The following is a 22,519-nucleotide window of genomic DNA, read 5'->3' as shown; positions in this document are numbered from 1 at the left end:
ATACGATGATGGACAGATGATCAACAGTAACGTAATCAACCACATCACCAAAGAGCGCTTGGGTTGAATTTGTTTTCAACAAACAACATATTACGTTGCTCTGATTGGTTGTAGGTCTATCCAATTGAGCGAAGCATTTGTTTTATGAGTTCGGTTGAAACAACCAAACTCAATACAGTTAAGTGCACATGTCTTACAGTGCCAAGGAGCAGTTTGTTAAATTGCAAGTCAGTGCCATACCATCATGAACAGATTCTTAAAAATGTAGTGCCTCATCTTGCATAGTACTCATCCACTTATCAGTGGGTGAAAAATATCCATAACAACAAATTATCACTGAATTTGCCACATTTTCAGCTATGGCAATTTTTTTTTGTTCTTCTTCAATTACTCATTATTATCTCCTTTTTCATTGTAATCCTATGTGCAAGACAAAAAAACACAAGGCTCTCTTGGGCCATGGTGATGACCAAGGGGAGAGAGGTAGGGGTGAAACCTCTGCAAGATGTGACATCTCAGTAATCCCCCAGTCAGCATGGTTAGGCTATCGGCCACCACAGATGAATCACTGGCGGATGACTCATAAACCTGCACTAAGAATAATGATAACCGCCCACACTGCCGTTCCGCTCCTCCTTGTGTACACACTCGCACAGTAAAAAATTAAAATATCACACACACACAATTATATATGCACCTGCGCAAATGCACAAGTATTCAGCCACACACTGCCACGCACAACATAATACACACACATATATATGAGAGTGCACACACCTACATAAGCAGATAGACACCCTGTCAAAGCACACAAGCCTTGAGCTCAGTTACAACAGATCTGTCATGTTCTGCTCCCAGACTGCTTTTCCTAGCCATAACACATCCTTTTTTGCTCAGAGAGAAAGACATCCTTTTTTGCTCAGAGAGAGAGACAAAGTCAGAGAGAGAAATAGACAGAAAATGAGAGAGAAACACAAGAGAGAGATTCTAGAAGGAGATTTAGGTGGGCTAACCAATGCAGTAGTACTGACTGGATGGCATGCTGGAAGTCTCAATGGAAGCCAATTAGCTCTGTCTGTAACAGTGAGTCAACAGTAATGACTGCATTACAGTAGGATCAATACTGGGCGCAACAACACACACACAGAGACGAGGCATGGGCACAATCGTTCAGAGGAAATAATGCATACCACACTTCCGGTGAAAACAACCATCAACATACCTCCCTGATAACAAAACAGACAAGAACGCATCACCTCCTAGCCTACGAGTTACAAAATGCTACATAAGTAGTTTAACATGTTAACTATATATTGCATTGATAAAGTATAAATGGGGACCTGAATAGTGGGAACTGTTCAAGTCTCTTGGGATCTTGAAAAGGATGCCAGATGTCACCAAGGTAACCAGCAAACACAATAGAACCTTGGAATGGGAACTGGTTCCCATTCCAAGATGGAGGTATTTTCAGAATGTATATACAATGTGAACTACACTAAGGTAGAATATAAACTGGCAGGTTGTCCATTAACAGTAATGGAAGGATAGATGAAAGTTGTTTTCTCTTTACTTGGGTCACAACGAAGCATGAACAAACACAAACAACAAATAATATAAATACTTACCGTTGTGGGGCTGACTCCGGGCATGCGGACATCCAAGGAAAAGTTGTGGGAGTTGGCCATGACCACAGGGGGCTGGATACCCCTGGTGCAATCACTAGGGCCTGACTGGGGGCCCTCCTGGTACCTGCATGGCAGAACATCTACATTAGGCTCTTTTTGACAAGATAACACGATCCAGCATGACATGGCCCACACTAACCTTACAAAATCTGTAGTCATTACTTCACATGGCAGCAGCATGAGGAAGTATAGCAATAGTGACTTGTTCAGACGCAGGACACTGAGTGTTAATGGGTGTACATAAACTGACTCATGTGTTTACTAAGGGCTAATGATGAGTGTGCTATGCCAACACTTGGCAGCTAATGAGTGTACTTCACACATGGACGATTTGGGACCTTGAGAACAAGAAGGATATCAGGAAATAATTGAAAATAAGAAAATACTTAAATCCATGCAAATGATACAACACAAATTGGGGCACCTTTTGTAGAAAAAAAAGAAGAAAGCAAATCAATATAAAATGTCTATTTTTATACTTTTTATGTTTTTATAATATTACTCACTCTAAAACACATCTAAAATTCTATTTTAGAAAGTGAAATAATTTAAATTTTAAAAAGAAAGAAAGCACAAGAGAGTTTAACTGGGTTGAACGAAACAAGATTTTACCTTCTGCACATAAACAAGATTTTTCTAGATAAAACAAATGTATTATTCATCTAAATTTCATAAATTCTTTAAGGTATAAAAACTCCAACACTCGACCCTTATATCACCCCTTCACCTAAGCTACACACACTTGTATTGCGCTTAAAGCAACAACATGACCCCCCTTACCTTTTAAACCTGTGGAGAGAGCTATCGGAGCTATGGCTTTGACAGACAAGCGCCAGTACCAGCAAGCTGCAAAGCAGGACTCCCATCTTGTCTTTCGTAAGCCTCCTCAATTACTGCCTCGGCTGCTTTCTCCTCTACCCTCGCTGGTTAACTGGACGAGGAGCAAGCAGTGCACAACAGGCAGTGCAGAGCGCAGCGCAGCGACTGTGGATGACTGGTGATCCGCAGCAGGAGCGTAGCAGAAGTCACACGGAGCCGCAGGACTGGCGTTTACAGGCGCTTGAGTCTAAGCAGACTCAAGACAACGTTGTTTGGTTCACACTCCGCAGGGTGAGAAAGGAGGATAAACTGGAGGATCTGAAGGAGAAGGCTGTTCTCCCTGCTCCATCCGACAAGCCTCACAAGGTTAGGTGCTCCCTCTTTGTTTTTCTCTGCTTATGACTGAACTGTGCGCGCACACACCAACACACAGAAACAAAGGCGGGACTGGCTACAGTAGCAACTCCCTCCCCCTCTCTTCTCCTCTCGTCTACTGTCTCACAACAAACATAGGCGTGCCCGGCACACACGCTTTCATCCAATGCCCACTGTTCTTAGCAGGCCAAGTTTTCCAGAAGAAAGACGGAGAGCTTGTTCACTGCTTTTTGTTCACTCTTTCTCTCTCTTTTTTATGTCTCTCGCACTCGTCCCTTGTTTATGTGAAGGGATGAAAAGATGACATAAAAGTGATTAATTTGGAGGGTTGCTTCTTGCTTCTTCACTCCTGGAGCTTTCCAGACTGGCATTCTTGTCTCCTCCTCTCCAGAGTGATGTAAGGGTCTGGGCACAGCAAGAGTACGATTCCGGTCACAACCTGTACAAATAGCAGAGGAACGTTGAGAACGGGGGAAGGGAATGTGTGTGACTGACATGCTAGTCCGCTCCGCCAGCAAGCTCTCTCTTTAAACACGCCATTATCATAAGTGGCAGTCCACCCTTGTTAGCGGTTACTGCCTATCCCATCAGATGATTGAGCAGCTGGGGGAAAAGAGGGAGGAGGTGTGAGGGTGTGTGTCTATAATTGTGTATGTGGGCTGCAAGTGTGTATGCGGATGTTGACTCAGCAACACAGACAGTGCCAGTGGAATGTAGCGGCCTGCTACTATCAAGTCAATTATGTTAGAACAATACTGTTGTGAATAGGCTGTCATACTTATGTACATGTGATTTTATAGTCAGATGTATAGAGTCAGATGGCTAAGCGGTTAGGGAATCAGGCTATTAATCAGAAGGTTGCTGGTTCTATTCCCAGCAGTGAAAATGACGTTGTGTCCTTGGGCACATCATTATGGGGTATTACGTGTTGAGGAAAACATGAAAGTAATCAATTTTGGAATACGGCTGTATGTGGATGTGCTGTGAATACTTTAGGGATGCACTGTACAAATGTGTATGCTGTCAAAACTACTTCTGTAACTAATCCAGCTGGCCTCATAAAATATATTTATGTCCAACACAAGGCTTTTTGACAAGCATTCCATCTTGCGTCCCTAGGCCAAATCTTCCTGCTTTTGGGTTTCAAATAATAAGTTTAAATCAACCATATGAACACTGGTTATCTCTAGAATGGATGGCAGTCATCAAATGCATAAAGATTTCAACCAAAGGTCCACAGCGTCAGGACCATCGAACCTGAAAAAAGCAGGGGACCAAACGAAATGTGGAATGCATGGAGGCATGCTGTTCACTGAGACTTATCTTAATGAAAGAGAGGGAGAACAAGTGGGGGAGAAGTTTAGATGAAGAAAAAGCAAGAAAGAGAGAGATGGTGAACGGATGGGAGGGGGTTTAAATGAAGAAATACAGATAAAAATGTAGTGAGAGACATGCGAGTGCTAGGGGTCCTGTGGTGGGCATGGGGGGTGGGCTGCCACATGGGAACCCCACCTACATCAGAGAGCATCTAAAAACAGTTAGGAAGCCCAGTACACACTGACCAGCAACACACACACAGACCAGTGCTTCCCTTTACTTGCATTTTGTAGCGATGGCCCGAGAAAATGTTTTCCACAATGTATGCTTCATGTTTTGGCTGCTTGCAATGTTTGGGACTACCTCGTTGTTATGATCAGTGACCTATGCTCTTTTGTAAAGCTCTCTCTTGGAAGTCGCTTTGGATAAAAGTGTCTGCTAAATGCATAAATGTAAATGTAATGTAAATGTAAAATGTACATTTAACTAGCCAACGTTAAGTTAAGCAGTATGCAGTCACTTACTAACCATTGAACAACCAAGTTAAATTCCTAATGAGAATATAATCCGGATGGTTGTTAAACAAGACTGAATCGAGTAATAGAGTACATTATAAGTACTTGGTCTTTGGTATCTGAATCCAAAATCAAAAGCATTTCATACAGATACCTAATCTTCATCCTTTACTAAAGGTTAATTGCCTGCAACATTTCGGTAAAAGCTCTGAGAGACTACAAGCTTATTGCAAAACACATAGGCTAGCCTGTAAACCTTAGTAAACCTTTAAGCCACTGTGTAGTCATATCACAGCATGATCTCGCAATGGAAAAACACACAGAACCATGAGAACCATAACATCATTTTGTATTGATTCGGTCTCTCACCCTCACCCCCTCTCATGAACACACACATTGCCCCCTGCAAACATCAATCAGCCGACCCATTGAGTTTGTCTAGGACACAGTCACATTAAATGGTGCTCTTTCTGCTTCACAAAGCAGTACAAATAATAAATACTGTAGGGCAATCACAGAGCACCAAGGAACTCACCGGTTGTCAGAAAAAATTAAACTATCCGTGTCTCTATGCCTTTTTGGACTTCAAAGTCAATATACTAGTTTGACTATTGCTAATTTCACAAACTAGTGTGATGCTTCACATTTTATAAGAGGCAGCAACAAAGGATAGCCTATGTGGTGTGCTAACAAAACCTGGAAAGAAATATCTTACTGTGTCTGGAGTATTTGAAAATCTCCCACAGCACAGAGCTTGTACCATTTCTGCCCTCAACCCTACAAGACTTCCCAGGGAGCTAAGCTTCTTACCTGCCTTTCCCATTCAATGGTGGATGCGCCGGATGCTTACAAAAGACCCTGAGAAGGAACAGAGGAGAGAAAGAGTTGTGATCTTCAAACAGCCCGGGTGACTCATCTGTGGGGTGAGATAGATTGAGAAGGGGTTGGGGGGGGGGTGAGTGAAAAGGAGCAAGGAGGGAGGGGGATGCTTAGAATTAGCTCAGCGTTCTCGCTGACATCATCTCTCACGGAGACAGGCTACAGGGTAACTATGGCAACACTCTGTGAGCTCCCACCTCAAAGGGCTCTTTAATGGTCTAAGGCAGCATTCAAAGCATCGTCGCTCGCATCGAATCCAGTTAGGACACGGTGTAATACAATCAAGTATGTTGGAGAGTAATTGTTTTCACAAGAATTTTACTGTATACTAGACAGAACAGGAATACATCTATGATAACGTGACGGAAGCATCATTCCATCATTAATGGAATTCTGCTTGAAAAGGTTGTTTATGTCAACTCTCATAGTTGATATCATTGGCAGTTTCCTTTAAGCAGAACTAAATGGTCTAATCCTTGATATGATGACGGCTTCACAGCACCAAGAGGGTATATTAGCAGGGTTTCTCGCAGCAAATGTGTTAGTTAAAGGTCCCATGACTTGAAAACTTAAGTTTAGGAGGTTATTTAACATTAATACGAGTTCCCCTAGTCTGCCTTTGGTCCACCAGTGGCTAGAAATTTCAATAGGTGTAAACCAAGCCCTGGGTATTCTTCTCCAACTTTTAGAAAATGAGAGCTCAACCTCTCAGGGCCTCATGTACATTCGCAAACGTAGCGTTTATTTGCGCCATGGCCAACCCGCAGATTGCGCACGCTGTGAAACTTCAGTTTACGTCGTATTTACGAAACCTGCAAGTCATCAGGTAAACAGCGCCTTTTCTCCACCCACTATACCGTAGATTGCGAGCATTTAAACGCAGAATTGAATGGGCCTCCATCTCTCTTTCTATCATGGATCAGCCACCAAAGTCAAAACAGCGATGACTGTTTGAACTGATCCTGATGCAGGCTGCAGCCATACCCATCTCCTTTGCTCCGCAGCTTCACTCGTTGTAAACCAACCAATCAGCGCGCAGCTGATCTATATATTCATAAGCATACAGTAAAATGAGAAAACCTAGCGTTTTTTCCCGGGGAAATTTCACTGGATGTATCAGGGGGCATAGAACAGCACCCGGGGAATTTTCAGCCCCTGACGTTGTAATAGTCATAATTCTAGTCAGAATATGAGTCTGAAACTGCTCTGTTGGGCTTCGAGTAGGGGGCGTGTTTCAACCGAACCCGGAAAAAAATGCCTCTTCGCTAAATTGGATCTACAACCAATCAGAGCAAGGTAATATGTTGTTGTTTTTGTGGGCAGGGCTAAGTTGGCTGGCAGCCAGGTTAATGTTACATACCCTATTCGGAGACCTTAAGGAACAGTGTGAAATACCCCCAAAAAACAGTCAATGACCACTTTAAATGAACTGACAACAGAAGTTATAAAACCTACAGTTCTCAAGGACGCACACGCAATCTCAACTGCGGTGTGAAGCGCATGTCCGTGCTATCCTCCGAGACGCACTCTAACAATCACTGCTGATAGACGGACTCAAATTTTGTACAGCCCGATTTCTGATACCGTGGCGGCAGAAATGTAGCTGTGGCGGGCCTCGACAGTGTTTCCTCTATGTTGATAGAGGTTGATGTACTTGTCCTTCGGAAAAGTACATAAACTTTTCACTTGTCCATGCACAAAAGTCACTTGTCCGGGTAAAGATCATAATTTTATTTATATATTTTTTTTTGTTGTTGATGTTTTTAACTAGCTAGTGTCGGTAGCTGTGTACCTAGCAAACATTAGCAGCATTTGCATCAGTTAAAAGGTAAATATTAGTTAGTTCCCGGGCAATAGAAAACATACATTTTGCACTTACTTACTTTCGTTTTCGAAGTGTGTTGCACAACAGCAGGGCTCAATGTAAAACATTTTTTGCCGCTGGCCCCACGGGCCAGTACTCTTATCACCCAAATAAAAGTACCCCCCGGAATAAAAGTACCCCCTGGACAAATCCTCAATCTAATAAAAGTACCCCCCCGGAATAAAAGTACCCCCCGGAAAATTGCCAAATCAGCACGCAAACTGGTAGGTGTGTTCCTACTAGGGCTGCAACAAATGATTATTTTGATAATCGACTAATCTAACGATTATTAGATCGATTAGTCGACTAATCATCTATTTTTTCATTGATTAATCAGAATGCTTTGAACGATTATTCAGCTTTTGCAATTTGTTAAAACATTGATACTTATTCTAACTAATAAATAAAACCAAGAAATCACTTCAGCTTTTGAAAAAAATATTTGTATTGCACTTTGAGCCAAATGAACAGGCTATTACATCTCTTTTTGTCCAATTGTGTCCAACCTAAATACAAAATCTAGTCTCTTGTAAGACAACAGGGTTCTGTTCAATGAAAAACATTGAGTAACAGTATAATTTCTTTCATTCTCATTACAATGGTCATATACACTGATCTGTCTAACTGCTGTCTGTGGACATGTTGCTACGGTGTTAATATCCGTGAAATACTGCGTAATTTGTTATTATCAACTGGTGTAGCTAACTAGCCATCCAGCTTGAGCACACTCACCTCTTGCCGTTTCCATCTCCTTTCGTGCGGGGATGCTTTCGTTTTAAATGTTCATGCATGCACGTTGTGCTACCATGGGTAACAAGTTCCGCCTTGCACACATTACATATTACAGTATTTTTTGTTGGATCTTTGGTGAAACTTTCCCACACAAGACTTTATCAGGCCAGTTTGCACCCTAAAATGTTTACCGCTGTTTTCTTCTATTGGATAGCATACGGGAGGGCTGCATTAGTCTACCGCTACAGCGCCGCACTGGTCAAATCACGTTAATGCAGGTACTTAAAATAGGTCCTATGAGATCAAACGATTTGTCGACAACAGAAATATTTGTAGACAATTTTTGATTGTCGACGTTGTCGATAACGTCGACTAATCGTTGCAGCCCTAGTTCCTACCAGTGTAAGTGCGCATTTTTTACTGTCACTTGCAATCAGGAATAGAAATGGATAGCAAATATACCATTGCAAGGAAAAAACTTCAACACACAAAATTTCAAAAAGAGGCGGTCTGGTTACAAATATATGGTAGCACTTTTCCTCATAAACTTACAGTCAACATGACTGCAACATAACATGAAAACCACTGGAAATACATAGTTATTAAAAGTTAAAAAAGGCTGTCTAGTTACAAACGAACATGTGCTAGTACTATCACTTTTCCTAAAACAGCTTAAAACATGACAACCACTACCAAATAAAGCATTGCTAGGAAAATACTTCAATGCCTGATGCTTGGAAATACATAGTTACTAGGGATAGGAAGATTCACCGATTCGCATCGATGCATCGGCATTAAAGCTCACGATGCGATGGCCCGGATCAAAAAAGTGTGCACCGGATACAATGTGGGGTGAAATCGCGATGCATCGTTTCTAACATCTTTGCATCGGTATAATCCTATGTATTTATATAGAATTATGTGTATGCGAACACCTTTAGTATTTAGAAATTTGACCAATGTTTTGTGACCAATAATGTTATATTTAGATAGTTTCTTAAGCACGCTCTTATCTCCACTGCTGTCAGTGGCCAATTCTCGTGAAGTCTCTCTGCAAAGTTTCGCGCGAGTTGCAGGCGTGTTCGGGCGAGTGTTATCATGGCGGAGGAAGAGTTACACAATCCTACAAATTGCAATAAAACCAAGGTTTGGCAACACTTCGGATTTTACAAGAAAGATAGGCAATTTGACAAGACCCATGCAATTGGCAAGATATATCGTACTGCTATAAAGTACATAGGCAGCACGGCTAATTTAGGTAGTCACCTGAAGAGGCTACATGGTATTTGTGTGGAGACGTCTGCCTCCCCCTCAGATTCAGCTATGGCTACAGTCAGTGGCTAGCTCCACCGGTACCCCTAGCAAGAATAGAAAGCTATTCTCCGACAAAACAAATCCCTGTTGTGTACGACAAAGTAAGACGAGAGATAGCTGAGTCATTGAGAAAAATCTTAAGTAGGACGTATGAGTAGGAAAAGTAGGACGTACCAGTTCAATTGTGTGTAGTGTTAAATTACAGTGTGTTTACAGCAGCTTGTGACTGCCAGTAATAGTTTACCCATTTTTACATTCAGAGAACACATACAACAGGAGAGAAGAACTGGTTTAAGGCAAGGCCAGGCCTGATGTTATTTTATCTTTTGTCAGAGACTTTGTTTAATATGTGAAATAACACTTTCACTTGTTTAGTTAATTGATAATTTGCAGTCTGACAAAGAAATAAATCATAGCATAAATGTAAATCATTATTTACCATATTAAATTGCATAGCATAATATTCCCTTTGCATCGCATCTCATTGAATCGCATCGTGCCGAATCGCACTGCATCGCAATAGGGGTGAATCGTATCGTATCGCATTAGTAGTTGCTTTTATGTATCTTTAATGTATCGGATCGTTGGCAGTGCATCGAGATGTGTATCGTATCGTCCTCAGTGATGGAGATGCACATCCCTAATAGTTACAAAGCTCTCAAATAACAAACATGCCATGACTACTGGTATACCTCAACAAACTTATAATAGACACGACTGCCGCGCAGCACAATTGCAGGATCTGTGATATTTCTAATGACATCATCTCGCAGCACCTCATATTCCGCGTCTTGTGCGGCATACAATCCTGAACTTGCACCAGTACTAGTTACACCTTCAAAGTATGTACTGTACTTGAGTTTGCAAATATAAAAAAGTTAATACCCTGGGATTTTTTTTTTGACGATGAGAGGCTTGTTGTCAATAGGTTGCGACTGTCATGATGGTGTGCTGAATGGGAACCGTTATGTGAGTGTACAGTAGCTAGAGCTAACATCAGAGCCATAATGATGCTCTGGCTAACATTTACTAGCTTGCACTGACAACATTCAGTTGGTAGCTAATGTCGTTAGCTAATGTAAGCTTCTTGCCAGTAGCTAGCTACAGGGATGGAAATTAGCTCCCGCCACCAGCCAAATAAGGGCCACCGTGGCGGGTACATTTAATTATTACACGGCTGTTATTAATGCTGCAAAATGCCACATTTACTTGAATGGTGCTTCCCAACGTTCTGCGGTCAATTATGTTTCGATAACAGACCGTTGCTATGTATAACTGGCCTTTTTGCCTCGGATTCACGTTTTACGTAGCACTCCGGAAGTAGTCCGGTAACTTTTCAACCGGAAAAGCTGATTTGAAGCCTAAAGAATGTCAGCTGATTTGAAGCCTAAAGAATGTTCAACGTGTATGAAGTTCAACGTCTTTGGCGAAGTATTTCTCTGCTGATCAACACTACGAATGGTAACATGTGAATTGAAAATATACACACTGTTTTAAGTTATTTTTTGGGCAAGTAGCCGTGTAATAATCTCCGACATCTCCGCCTGGATGACCGGGCACCACCTCCAGCTGAACCTCGCCAAAACAGAACTTCTCATCATCCCGGCTAAACCCTCCATCTCCCACAATCTGTCAATCACCCTGTGATCTGCGACGGTGACCCCTTCATCCTCTGCCAGGAACCTTGGGGTTACCATGGATGACGAGCTCTCCCTCACGGCCCACATTGCCGCAGTCTCCCGGTCTTGTAGATTCACCCTCTACAACATCCGGAAGATCAGGAGATAACTGTCTGAGCACTTCACCCAGCTGCTAGTCCAAGCAATGGTCCTCTCCAAGTTGGACTACTGCAACTCGCCGGTCTCCCAGCATGTGCAACCCGCCCTCTTCAGAGGATTCAGAACGCAGCGGCCCGCCTGGTCTACAATCTACCCAGACGCTCCCATGTTACCCCGCTCCTCATCTCTCTCCACTGGCTACCCATCAACGCCCGTATCAGATTCAAGACCCTGGTACTGACCTTCTGAGCAGTGAACGGGACTGCACCCGACTACATCAAGTCTCTCCTTCGACCTTACATCCCCACCCATCACCTACGGTCTTCTTCAGACAACCGCCTGGTGGTCCCACCGCTCAAGACTGCCCGGTCCCAACACAAGCTCTTCTCCTGCCTGGCCCCCCAATGGTGGAACCAGCTCCCCACCTCCATCAGGGACACTGACTGTCTCCCCACCTTCAAGAAAAGGCTCAAGATGCACTTGTTCCGGGAGTACAACGGCACTTAGGAATGCTTGGCTGGACCTGATGTTAGTTTCCTCCAGGATCACAATGACTCTTTTGAGTGACTTGTTGCTCTTGTAGGTTAGTTATAAAGAAGTTAACTCTTGTACTCGCTGTGAAATATTTTACTGTTGATTGTTCTTCTACTGATACAGTCCTGCACTTTTTGGGGTTCATGTTGTTTTAATTTGTAACTTGTATAACTGCATGCTTTTATGGGTCTTCCCTTTTGGCACTTGTTTAGTTTTTTCACAATGTATGCTTCATGTTTTAGCTGCTTGCAATGTTTGGGACTACCTCGTTGTTATGATCAGTGACCTATGCTCTTTTGTAAAGCTCTCTCTTGGAAGTCGCTTTGGATAAAAGCGTCTGCTAAATGCATAAATGTAAATGTAATAACCGGGATAATTTATAGAACGCTGTTGTCATTATCGGGAAAATAAGCCCCTTCAGGGCGAACAGCACCCCGATGCGAAGCTTGTCGTGAAAGAAGAACGCTCAGGAAACATCTCTGAAACTTCAGAATCTGATTCTGATTAGCAGGAGAATTGTACTGGGAGTGGGGAGGATGGGTGAAGGAATGTTAGTTTGTTGTTTAATCTGCCCTACTCATTTAAGAAAATGTATATCAGTTCGTGGTTTGTGTATGTATAAGAAAGAAGAGAAAGTGTCAGTGGTTCATTGAGACTTGAGGTTAAATAAACTGCTTAAGTATTGTAGATCTTGTAGTATTTATTTCCACATGCAGTTACACATTGTTGGTTGAAAACAAAAAAGTGGCTGGTAAAAACATTGAGTAGATTTTGAAATCCACCAGCCTCTGTGGCCGGTGGACAAAAAAAATAATTTTCATCCCTGGCTAGCTAGCTAAAATTTTCATATCAAAGAGTTCCGAAAAAAAATTGTGGTATTTTCTAAAATTGTCTTGATTTTCCCCCAAAAAATAAACGTACTGTACAAAATAAGAACATAGCGGGTGGATTTTTCGGGTAAAAAAAATAAACGTACCGGTACGTTTATTTGGGAGATAAGAATAGGTTTGAAACTTACTGGCCCCAAGAACATTTTTACTGGCCCCCCCTCCAAAAGTTGTAATTTATAATTGTTACACCAAAACCAAAGACATTCTGTCAACATTTTTAACCATTTATTAAACACAACTTGGATATCAAAAGAACTAAAATAAAATAACATTTCAAGTGATAAAATATAAAACTTCCATAGCATTTCATCAGTATGATCCTGAGGACCCAAGTCGACACCATTCTTCTGCTGCAGTTCAATAGCCCGGGGGAACGAGCTGGTCCCTCTTAATTATGTGATATGCCGTTGTTATAAGTTGTGCAATAACACGATGGACATCTGCATTTAAATTCCTGACCAGCATGGTCAACGGCCCGAAAGATGGATTGTCAACCACCCGCTTAGCTGTCACGCAAACCAGCTGCTGTCTGCTATTAGCATGGCTGGTCAGGGATTGTTTTCGAAAAATTGTCACTGCCTGTGTACCAATATCCACTTTTGTAGGCTTTAGACGGGAACATACGACAGACGACACAGTGCATCTTAGTTCCATAAAAAAGTTACTTCCGTTTGAGCTCGTAGCTCTCTTTTGCTGCCATCTTCACTTCACGTCTCGTGCCAGTTGTATTTTTTTAAATTGAGATTAGAGAATTACAATTTGACAACCACTTGTCAGTCATGACTCAACTCTTGATTGGCCAACAGTGCGTCCCACGAGCTGCAAAGTTATTTATGCATTTAGCAGATAGCAAACCTACAGGATGTTAAATTTTACAATACGATTTTTTTCAATCAATGCCTTGAAGTGGCCCGATCGGGAGAGTGAGTTGCTAGTTTAACTGTTCCAACGTTACTTTTTACTGGCCCCGGGCCATCGTTATTGTCGAGCCCTGAACGGCATGCTGCACTGCCTATACTTGGCATTGCTTGGTATTATACATTGCATCTTGCGCCATAATTTTTATTTTTATTTTTTGTAGTTCTATATTGTAAAAACTGTAATATTTTAATTTATATTTTATTGTACATTTTACTTAATTGTAAACTTAATGTCTATGTGTCAGAGGAGAAGCTCCAGGTGGTATCAGATTTTAAGTACCTTGGCGTCATACTTGATTCCAACCTTTCTTTTAAAAAGCAGGTGAGAAAGGTCATTCAAATAACCAAATTCAACCTAGCTAATTTCCGATTTATACAGAATTGTTTAACTGCAGAGGTAGCAAAACTGTACTTAAAATCTATGATACTCCCTCACTTACTGCTTGACTAGTTGGGCCCAAGCTTGCAGTACAACATTAAAACCAATTCAGTCTGTCTACAAACAGGCTCTTAAAGTGCTTGACAGAAAGCCCAACAGTCATCATCACTGTTACATCCTAAGAAAGCATGAGCTCCTGAGTTGGGAAAATCTTGTGCAATACATTTACATTTATTCATTTAGCAGACGCTTTTATCCAAAGCGACTTGCAAGAGAGAGTTTTACAAAGTGCATAGGTCACTGATAATAACAACAAGATGGCCCTAAAACATTGCGTGTAGCAAAAACATGAAGCACATATTGTGAACAACCAAAAATAAGTGCCAAAGGGAAGAACCATAAGAGCATGCAGTTACGCAAGTTACAATTAAACAACATGAATCACTATAAGTGCAAGTGTACAGTAGAAAAGCAAGCAACAGTAAAAAATAAGATAAAATAAAATATTTTGTAGCGAGTACAACAGTTAAAATCAGTTACCACTAACCAACAAGAGCAACAAGTCTCTAAGCAAGAGTCATTGTGATCCTTGAGGAAACTAGCATTGGATCCAGCAAACTATTCTTAAAGGCCGAAATATGCTTCTGCGTCTCCGTTTACGGATGGGCGGGCGCACGGATACGCACGGATACGGACGGATAGACTGCGTTTATGGTTCTCCGTAGGCTGTGGGTGCTGAAAACAATTCACCGCCAGAAGAGTAGGTGGCGCAACGGTTTTTTGTTTAGACGTCGTTGAGTGTTTATTTACCTAGGTTACCGAAAAGCCGTAAACAAATTAGCCGTTCCATCAATAAAATACGCACATTTTCAGCAACTACACTGCCCATTTCTCATCACATTTTAATTCAGATTCTGATTTACATGTACCGTTTAGCTGAAATGTGCTTTACAAGCAATGGCGGTCAAAGGATTCTGTTCGTCCTGCTATCACGGCAACCCCGCCCCTACCCCTGACGCAAGTGGTACTTAATACTGACCAATCACAGCCAAGGGGGTCTCCGTAGCTACGACGGACAGTTACAAAATTAAGGAGGTGCACGTCAAGCTCTCCGAGGCTCTACGAGGGCTGACGGAGAGGTTGTAGAGGGCGTTCCACGGAGACGAGGGCGTTCCCATGTGTCCGTTTTTTTCTAAAAACGCAGAAGCATATATCGGCCTTAAGTACTGTTGTACTCCCGACGCATGTATTGTATTCAAGATCCTCCATGGCCTGGCTCCCCCTCCACTCAGTACTTTTGTTAAACAAAAAACCCAAACATATGGCAGCAGAACTACAAGGTCTGCCATGAGTATTAGGGCTACTATATGGGTGGGCGATATGGCCAAAATCTTCTATCACGGTATGAGTAATTTTATATGACGGTTACGGTATATATATCGGTATAGTAATTGTTCTGTAAATTCAATTAAGAAATGGTACAAAATAACCATACCGTACATCATCACACTATTATTTATTTATTACAAACAACTGCCTCACATGAGACAACACTTGAGCTAAAAACAAAAGACTCAAACTGTACTGAAGCTACAATATCCAACTTATCGATTAAAGATTTTCTGGACTGCGTGAGCTTTCTAGCTATCTGTCTACCTGGACACAATCATTTGCGTTCGGGGGTTAATAAAGTACCTATCTATCTTATCGACTATGGAAACTTTATCATATGGCTTCAAATTGATACAATGAGGAGGCTAACAAGTAACACTAGCAGGAAGTAGCATTGCTACGAGTGTTATGCAAGGTTGCTAGGTTACGGAAACTAGCTAGCTTTTTTAATGAATGCTCATTATGTATTTGTAGCCTACTTATCATTTTGATAATAGGCTAGACACTTAGAGCATGTGTTGCCTTCATTATAAGGCTTATATTGGGCTTTTAATTTGTTTGCAGCTCCAGACAGAATAGTTTTTAGGTTTTTTTGGTCCAATATGGCTCTTTCAACATTTTGGGTTGCCGACCCCTGTCCTAGATCAAGAATGCTAGCAATGCCACCAGTGTAATTTTACAACAAGAATTTTACAGCGCGAGACATAAAACTTGAACAACAAATCGAATTGGTTACCTGCAGAATGGGACATCAAATATATAAGTAATTAGCATCGGCATGAATGTGGTCCGCTTAGACAAAATACACTCCACATCGAAAATTCCGTCAGACCAACGCAAATGTGCTTCAGGTCAAACGAAAATAGCAAATCAAATAGAAGTTAAACTACAATTCTAAATATCGCAAGAATGCGATTTATATGATGGCTTACATGCAATACAACAACCAGCCATTTAATTGACACGTGTAATACAAAAATATAGTATAAAGTATACCGCGGTTGAAACGGTAGACACATTTCTACCGTCGCACGGTATATACCGTCATGCCGCCCAGTCCTAGGCTACTATATTTTATTTTTTATTCCCCTTAGTATTAGCTAGACCCCCCCTTAGTATTAGCTAGACTTTGTTCCTTTTGTATAGTTAGTCCACATATTTAAGTTTCAATATTCCTATGTTTAATGTATGCACCTCCCTGCCAAAGTAAATTCCTTGTTTGTGCAAACATTCATGGCGAATAAAATCCTTCTGATGAAAGGCGACTGTATAGTTCCCTTAAGGAAAAGCACTTTTGGTAAATCCGCTTTCTCTGTGAGAGCTTCAAATGTCTGGAATACACTGCCAGCAGACTCACATAACTGCCCCACCCATCACACTTTTACCAAAAACATGAAGACATGGCTAAAGGTCGACCAGATTTGTGAACATAATCCCTAGCTGTGTAGTAAAACCCCATTCTGATTCTGTATCATCATTCCCGTATAAAGTGCGGCATATATTCCAGTGCGGTTTATAGTCCTGTCAAAAGATCGTTGAATTACAGCTGTTCAAACTTTGGCCGAATAGAACAATTCTTGTCACAGGAGAAACTGCTTCCTTTTTTAATATATATATACAGTAACTGACTAGGGATGGGCGATATGGCCTAAAATCCATATTGCGATACACATTGCAGCCTCTTGCGATAAAAATATATATCACAATATATAAATTATAATAGAACCATTTCAGAACAGGTTACATAGACCAGTGTTTCCCACACAGACTAATTTGTGGCGGTGCGCCACAGAATCAACACCGGCCGCCACATTGCGTTTCGTTATTATTTTTTAACGCTGTTTAAAACAAGCAGCGTATTCATTCAGCTGCATTTCCTTTCCCTGCTCTCACTCTGTCTCTCTGTCACTCACGCGTCTCTCACATACACACGCAGACACAGTCATAACGTCAGCACACGCTAGCAACGACGCTTTGCGATGTCAGCGAGTCTTCAGCATTAGTAGGCTGCCGTGGCTACAAGTCTAGGAAAGTGGTGTCTTCATCTTCTAAATAAGTGGGTTCCGAATCAAGTCCAAATAAAGGATGTTGCACCAGCAGGGCTCGACAATAACGATGGCCCGATGGCCCGGGGCCAGTAAAAAGTAACGTTGGGACAGTAAAACTAGTAACTCAATCGCATTGTAAAACTTAACATCCTGCATCTGTTTTTCTATCTGCTAAATGCATAAGCAACTCTCGTGGTGCGCACCGTTGGTCAATCGAGAGTTGCTACAGTAGCGAGTGACGAGTGGTTGTCAAATTTTAATCTCGATACATTGTTTCAACAACCGGCACGCGACTGGGCACACGACTGGCGCGAAACACTGAGGTGAATATCAGAAGATCAAGATGGCATCAAAAGAGACCTACGAGCTAAAACGCAAGCGACTTTTTATACCTCAGTGGAAAAATGAATTTACCTGGGTTGATTTTGATGGAGCTATGATGCACTGTGTCATATGCCGTATGTTCCCGTCAAAGGCAGATAAAAGTGGCTCATTTTACACCGGCACCGACAATTTTAGAAAACAATCACTGACCAGCCATGCTAGCAGCAGACAGCATCTGGTTTGCGTGTCAGCCAAGAGGGTCGTTGACAACCCATCTTCCGGGCCACTGACAATGCTGGTCAGACATTTAAATGTAGATGCCCACCGTATCATTTCTCGACTGATAACAACAGCATATCATATCATGAAGACAGACCAGCTGTTCGCCTCTTTCCCCCGGGCTATTGAACTTCAACAAAAACATGGTGTGGACTTGGGGACTCAGTATCATACTGATGTGGCGTGTCGCAGGTAAGTAGATAACTACTTCTATTGATTATTTTTTAGGATGGGCAGATAATGGTTAAAAACATTTAGCTAATTTGCTAGATGTTATGTTATAGTCAACGTTCTCTGTGTTCGTGTAGGTGTAGCCTATGACTTAACTCTGCTGAAGTTAGCTTTTTATTAAAAAAATGGGACTTTAATCGTCAATATCTTGTCAACTATACCTGCCAGAAAGACATAAACAGGGGCGGTTTTAGGCACGGGCCGACCGGGTAGCCGCCCGCTGCGCCACGAAGTTACCGTGCGTGTCCACTACAGCGGAGCGGGCAGCGCGTTGGCATCGGCTTCCAATTCATTTTCAATGAAACCGGGCCTTGACGCTCGCTTACGCTCCCACAATGCCCTACACGAGCGTCAACGCCCGGTTTCATTGAAAATGAATTAGAAGCTGACTCTGCGCCGCTCCGCTCCTCTGTAGTGGACACGCACCGTACGAACGCGTCCTTACAATAACCTTTATGGTTTTACCATTCTAGAAATGTTTGATTTTGCAATTTAATAACGGAGGTGGCTGATTAAGGCTGAATGAATTTTGACGGAAGAATGATTCATTTTCAATTATAGGTTTGCTATGGTCATCTTTCAAGACCTCTGGGAGCCCTTTTTGGAGGACCTGAAGAAGGCCAAATTCATTAGTGTGCTGGCAGATGCCGCCACTGATGCAAGTGTCCGTGACCTGGAAGGGGTTTACATTCGGATGCTAAAGGAAGGGAGGCCTAAGAATGTTTTCTTGGCTGTAGAGGAGCTGCACCATGCGACAGCAGTTGGTCACCGAGAAGCTTTAAATGCAGGTTAATAGTGATTTGAGGATATTTGATGGTTTCATAACTATATGTTTGGTATGATTTAAAAATAGAGCTTATTTAATAATGACACTGTTAACAGTTTTTCAAAAAGTTGGCCTCCCAGACTGGAAGGAGAAGCTGGTTGGCCTGGGTTCAGATGGAGCTCCAGTGATGGTTGGGAAACGTGGGGGAGTCTCCACTCTCCTCCGAGAAGAGATACCTCACCTCATAAACATCCAGTGCCTGGGCCACGGATTGGAACTTGCAGCCATGGATGCCATACATAGGGATGATAGGATGAAGAAGGTAAGTATCTGTGCGTGAACTAATTTCAAAAGAATTAATTCGCAACCCAGTAATGTTTTACTGCCTATACGAACTTTCCTTTTCATGCAGGTGTCTGAGCTCCTCCGAGGCTTGTATAAGCAGTATCATTACTCGCCTAAAGCTTGGAGGGAGCTTAAAGCACTCGGTGAAGTCCTCCAGAAGAAGGTGTGGAAGCCGACAAACCTGGGAGGAACGAGGTGGCTACCACATGTGGAGAGAGCTCTTACGACGCTTCTCAAGGACTATCCTGTCGTGTTTGCTCACATGGAGAACACTATTGAGACCAGGCAAGTCCATTAAAAAAAAATTACACCAGCTACACAGTTTGCATTTATAGTTATCTATTATTGAACAACTTGAACTTGTGTTGTCTTTCCAGATCTGCTAGCGCAGACATGATTGGGAGGGCGAAGCAGTGTGTGCAAGTTCTAATGGACTACAGCCAACTCCTTTTCATCGTCCTTGTCCAGGACATCCTGAAAGTTTTGAGCTGGTCAGTAGCTAAGTTTTTTTCTATAGTTTGTGAGTAATTAGTGAGTAATCAGTATAGCATTATGAGTGATATGTTTTATCCTTTGCAGTCTAAAGTTTGAAGTTTCAGGAGGATGGTGTTACACTACCTAAGGCCCTTCTGGCCTTTGAGACTGCAGTGCTGATGCTTACAAGCATGCACACAGTACCTGGGGAGAGCCTTGAAGGCTTTCTCAAGGAATCGGCAGGGGGCCAGTTCCATGCAGTTCAGCTCCAGAAGTTTAGCAGTGAGAGCAGGGACAGATTTGACAGGTAGCAAAAGAAAACAGAAATTATGAGAATGTTTCTTAATTCATTTAAATAAGGCTGCTCTTAATAAAGGCCTCAATATCACATTCTCAATTGCCTATTGTCCCTGCATGATTATTTTTAATAATGTTATTTTGTTAGAGTGAAAAGTCAACTCTTGGAGTCCGTGATAGAGAGCCTCACAACCAGATTCAAGGACCTAGAGACACACAAGATCCTTCAAGCGGCTGCAAAGTTGGTGGATCCCAGAGAGTGGCCAAGAGACGAGGCTGAGCTGGCCAGCTATGGTGTAGAACATATTTTGGATGTTGTGGGCTGCGGCAGGCGTCAGGCACGGTACCAGGAGTGGCCCAATGCAAAGGTTCTAATTAAACAGCTGCCCCAGGCCCAACAGAGCACTGCTTGGACAGACTTCATGGCTGACCCAGACAGACAGGAGACCTTCCCCAATCTACTGATGGTAGTTGAACTCGTCCTGGTGCTCCCTATGTCAACAGCTGCATGTGAACGAGGATTCAGCGCGATGAAGAGAATCAAAACTGATTGGAGAAGCAGCCTTTCAGTAGAAATGCTGTGGAAGCTTTTGTAGGTTAGCATTGAGGGGCCAGAGGTTGCACAGTTTCAGCCAGACAGAGTAGTGCAGAGATGGCTGTCAGCAGGGGAGAGAGCACTTCATGTTTGAAGATATAAAAGTAAATAGTTTTTCAGATTATTAAATTATTATTTTTTTCATTAGAAATGTGATTTCAATGTTGTACTTTGTACATCCAGGATGGATATAAACAAATGGTGTTTAATAAATGGACGGTTAAACAATGTTAACAGAGCCTGTTTGTTTTGTAACAATGAACTTTTGAAGGAGGGCCAGTAAAAATGGTCTTCGCGCCAGTAAGTTTCAAATCCACTGGCCCGGTGGGGCCAACAGCAGAACGGTTATCCAAATACTCTTATCTTCCGAATAAAAGTACCCCCCGGAATAAAAGTACCCCCCGGAAAATTGCCAAATCAGCACGCAAACCATATGTGTCCATATGCTATCAAAATTTGTTCCTATCAGTGTAGGTGTGCATCTTTTACTGTCACTTGCAATCAGGAGTAGAAATGGACAGCAAATATACCATTGCTAGGAAAAAACTTAAACACTTGTAGTTTGGAAATACATATTCATTATTAGAAATTTTCAAAAAAGAGGCTGTTACAAATATATGGTAGTACTTTTCCTCAAAAACTTACAGTCAACATGACTGCAACATAACATGAAAACCACTGGACTTACTTTGTTATTACAAAGTAAAAAAAGAGGCTGTCTAGTTACAAACATACATGTACTAGTACTATCACTTTTCCTTAAACAGCTTACAGTCAACATGACAACCACTACCAAATAAAGCATTGCTACGAAAATACTTCAATGCCTGTAGCTTGGAAATACATAGTTACAAATCTGTCAAATAACAAACATGCCATGACTACTGGTATACGGTACCTCAACAAACTTATAGTAGACACGACTGCCGCGCAGCACAATTGCAGGTGCTGTGATATTTCTAATGACATCATCTCGCAGCACCTCATATTCCGCGTCTTGTGCGGCATACAATCCTGAACTTGCACCAGTACTAGTTACACCTTCAAAGTATCTACTGTACTTGAGTTTGCAAAATATAAAAAAGTAAATGCCCTGGGATTTCTATTTGACGATGAGAGGGTCGTTGTCTATAGGTTGTGACTGTCATGCTGGTGTGCTGAATGGGAACCGTTATGTGAGTGTACAGTAGCTAGAGCTAACATCAGAGCTAACATTTACTACTAGCTTGCACTGACAACCAGTTGGTAGCTAATGTCGGTGGCTAATGTAAGCTACTTGCCAGTAGCTAGCTAGCTAAGGTAGCTAACGTTTTCACATCAAAGAGTTTTTTTTTATTTATCTTCCCTTCCGAAAAAAAATGCATGGAATTTTCTAAAATTATGTCTCGATTTTCCCACCAAAAAATAAACGTACCGTCCAAAATAAGAATGTACCGGGTGGATTTTTCGGGTAAAAAAAATAAACGTACCGGTACGTTTATTCGGAAGATGAGAGTAACAAAGAAGTGTACAACACTGGCGTTACAGCGTTTGTAATCACACACACACTTGATGCCATCTACCTTTAAATTAGCTACAGTAACTCATCTGTTATCTGCAGAGCTAATGTTACAGCCACATTCTAAAGGGTAGCAAGCTAGGTAACAGCGAAAATCAAATTAAGATACTGGTTGTGCATAAGCTTGGATGAAGGAACAAAAAAAAAAATTGGGTTTGATTTGTACATCCAAGCACTGAGCAACTTGCTCGCCATTATGTCTCTCCAGG

At 41.9% G+C, this 22,519-nt stretch overlaps 2 protein-coding genes across 7 annotated transcripts in view; one reads left to right on the top strand and one right to left on the bottom strand.

The window, feature by feature from the left end:
• The window catches only part of pam (peptidylglycine alpha-amidating monooxygenase), a 107,177-nt gene that overhangs the window by 72,136 nt on the left and 12,522 nt on the right, over nucleotides 1–22,519 (bottom strand). For 2 of the 5 annotated variants that reach the window (XM_047050391.1, XM_047050394.1), the window contains exons 2-4: nucleotides 5,522–5,627; nucleotides 2,466–3,318; nucleotides 1,626–1,749 (exon numbers count right to left, since the gene is read on the bottom strand). In XM_047050391.1, coding sequence (XP_046906347.1) covers nucleotides 1,626–1,749; nucleotides 2,466–2,551 — 210 coding nt within the window. In that variant the 5' untranslated portion in view covers nucleotides 2,552–3,318; nucleotides 5,522–5,627. The remainder of the gene's footprint in view (nucleotides 1–1,625; nucleotides 1,750–2,465; nucleotides 3,319–5,521; nucleotides 5,628–22,519) is intronic. The other 3 variants (XM_047050392.1, XM_047050393.1, XM_047050395.1) reach the window with 3 other exon arrangements.
• Nucleotides 18,653–21,427, top strand: LOC124487969 (zinc finger protein 862-like). Of its 2 annotated transcripts, none has more exons than XR_006958573.1 (2): nucleotides 18,653–19,877; nucleotides 20,306–21,427. XR_006958573.1 is itself a non-coding variant. In XM_047050397.1 (2 exons), the coding sequence occupies exons 1-2, from the start codon at nucleotides 19,780–19,782 to the stop codon at nucleotides 20,751–20,753; spliced, it is 537 nt and encodes a 178-aa protein (XP_046906353.1). In that variant the 5' UTR covers nucleotides 19,672–19,779; the 3' UTR covers nucleotides 20,754–21,427. The 2 variants fall into 2 exon arrangements, 1 of the variants encoding a protein (XP_046906353.1); XM_047050397.1 differs by having other exon boundaries at nucleotides 19,672–19,877; nucleotides 20,315–21,427.

Source organism: Hypomesus transpacificus, unplaced genomic scaffold (assembly GCF_021917145.1).
Source record: "Hypomesus transpacificus isolate Combined female unplaced genomic scaffold, fHypTra1 scaffold_111, whole genome shotgun sequence".
NCBI lineage: Eukaryota > Metazoa > Chordata > Actinopteri > Osmeriformes > Osmeridae > Hypomesus > Hypomesus transpacificus.
The sequence above is the reverse complement of the archived record's forward strand: the minus strand, read 5'-3'. Positions and strand labels throughout refer to the sequence as shown.

Bases quoted from the DNA above. Each gene is read 5' to 3' on its own strand.
- LOC124487969 (XM_047050397.1), top strand. From the start codon at position 19,780: ATGATTGGGAGGGCGAAGCAGTGTGTGCAAGTTCTAATGGACTACAGC. The intron at 19,878-20,314 runs GTCAGTAGCTAA...TAGAGTGAAAAG, and splicing joins ATCCTGAAAGTTTTGAGCTG to TCAACTCTTGGAGTCCGTGA.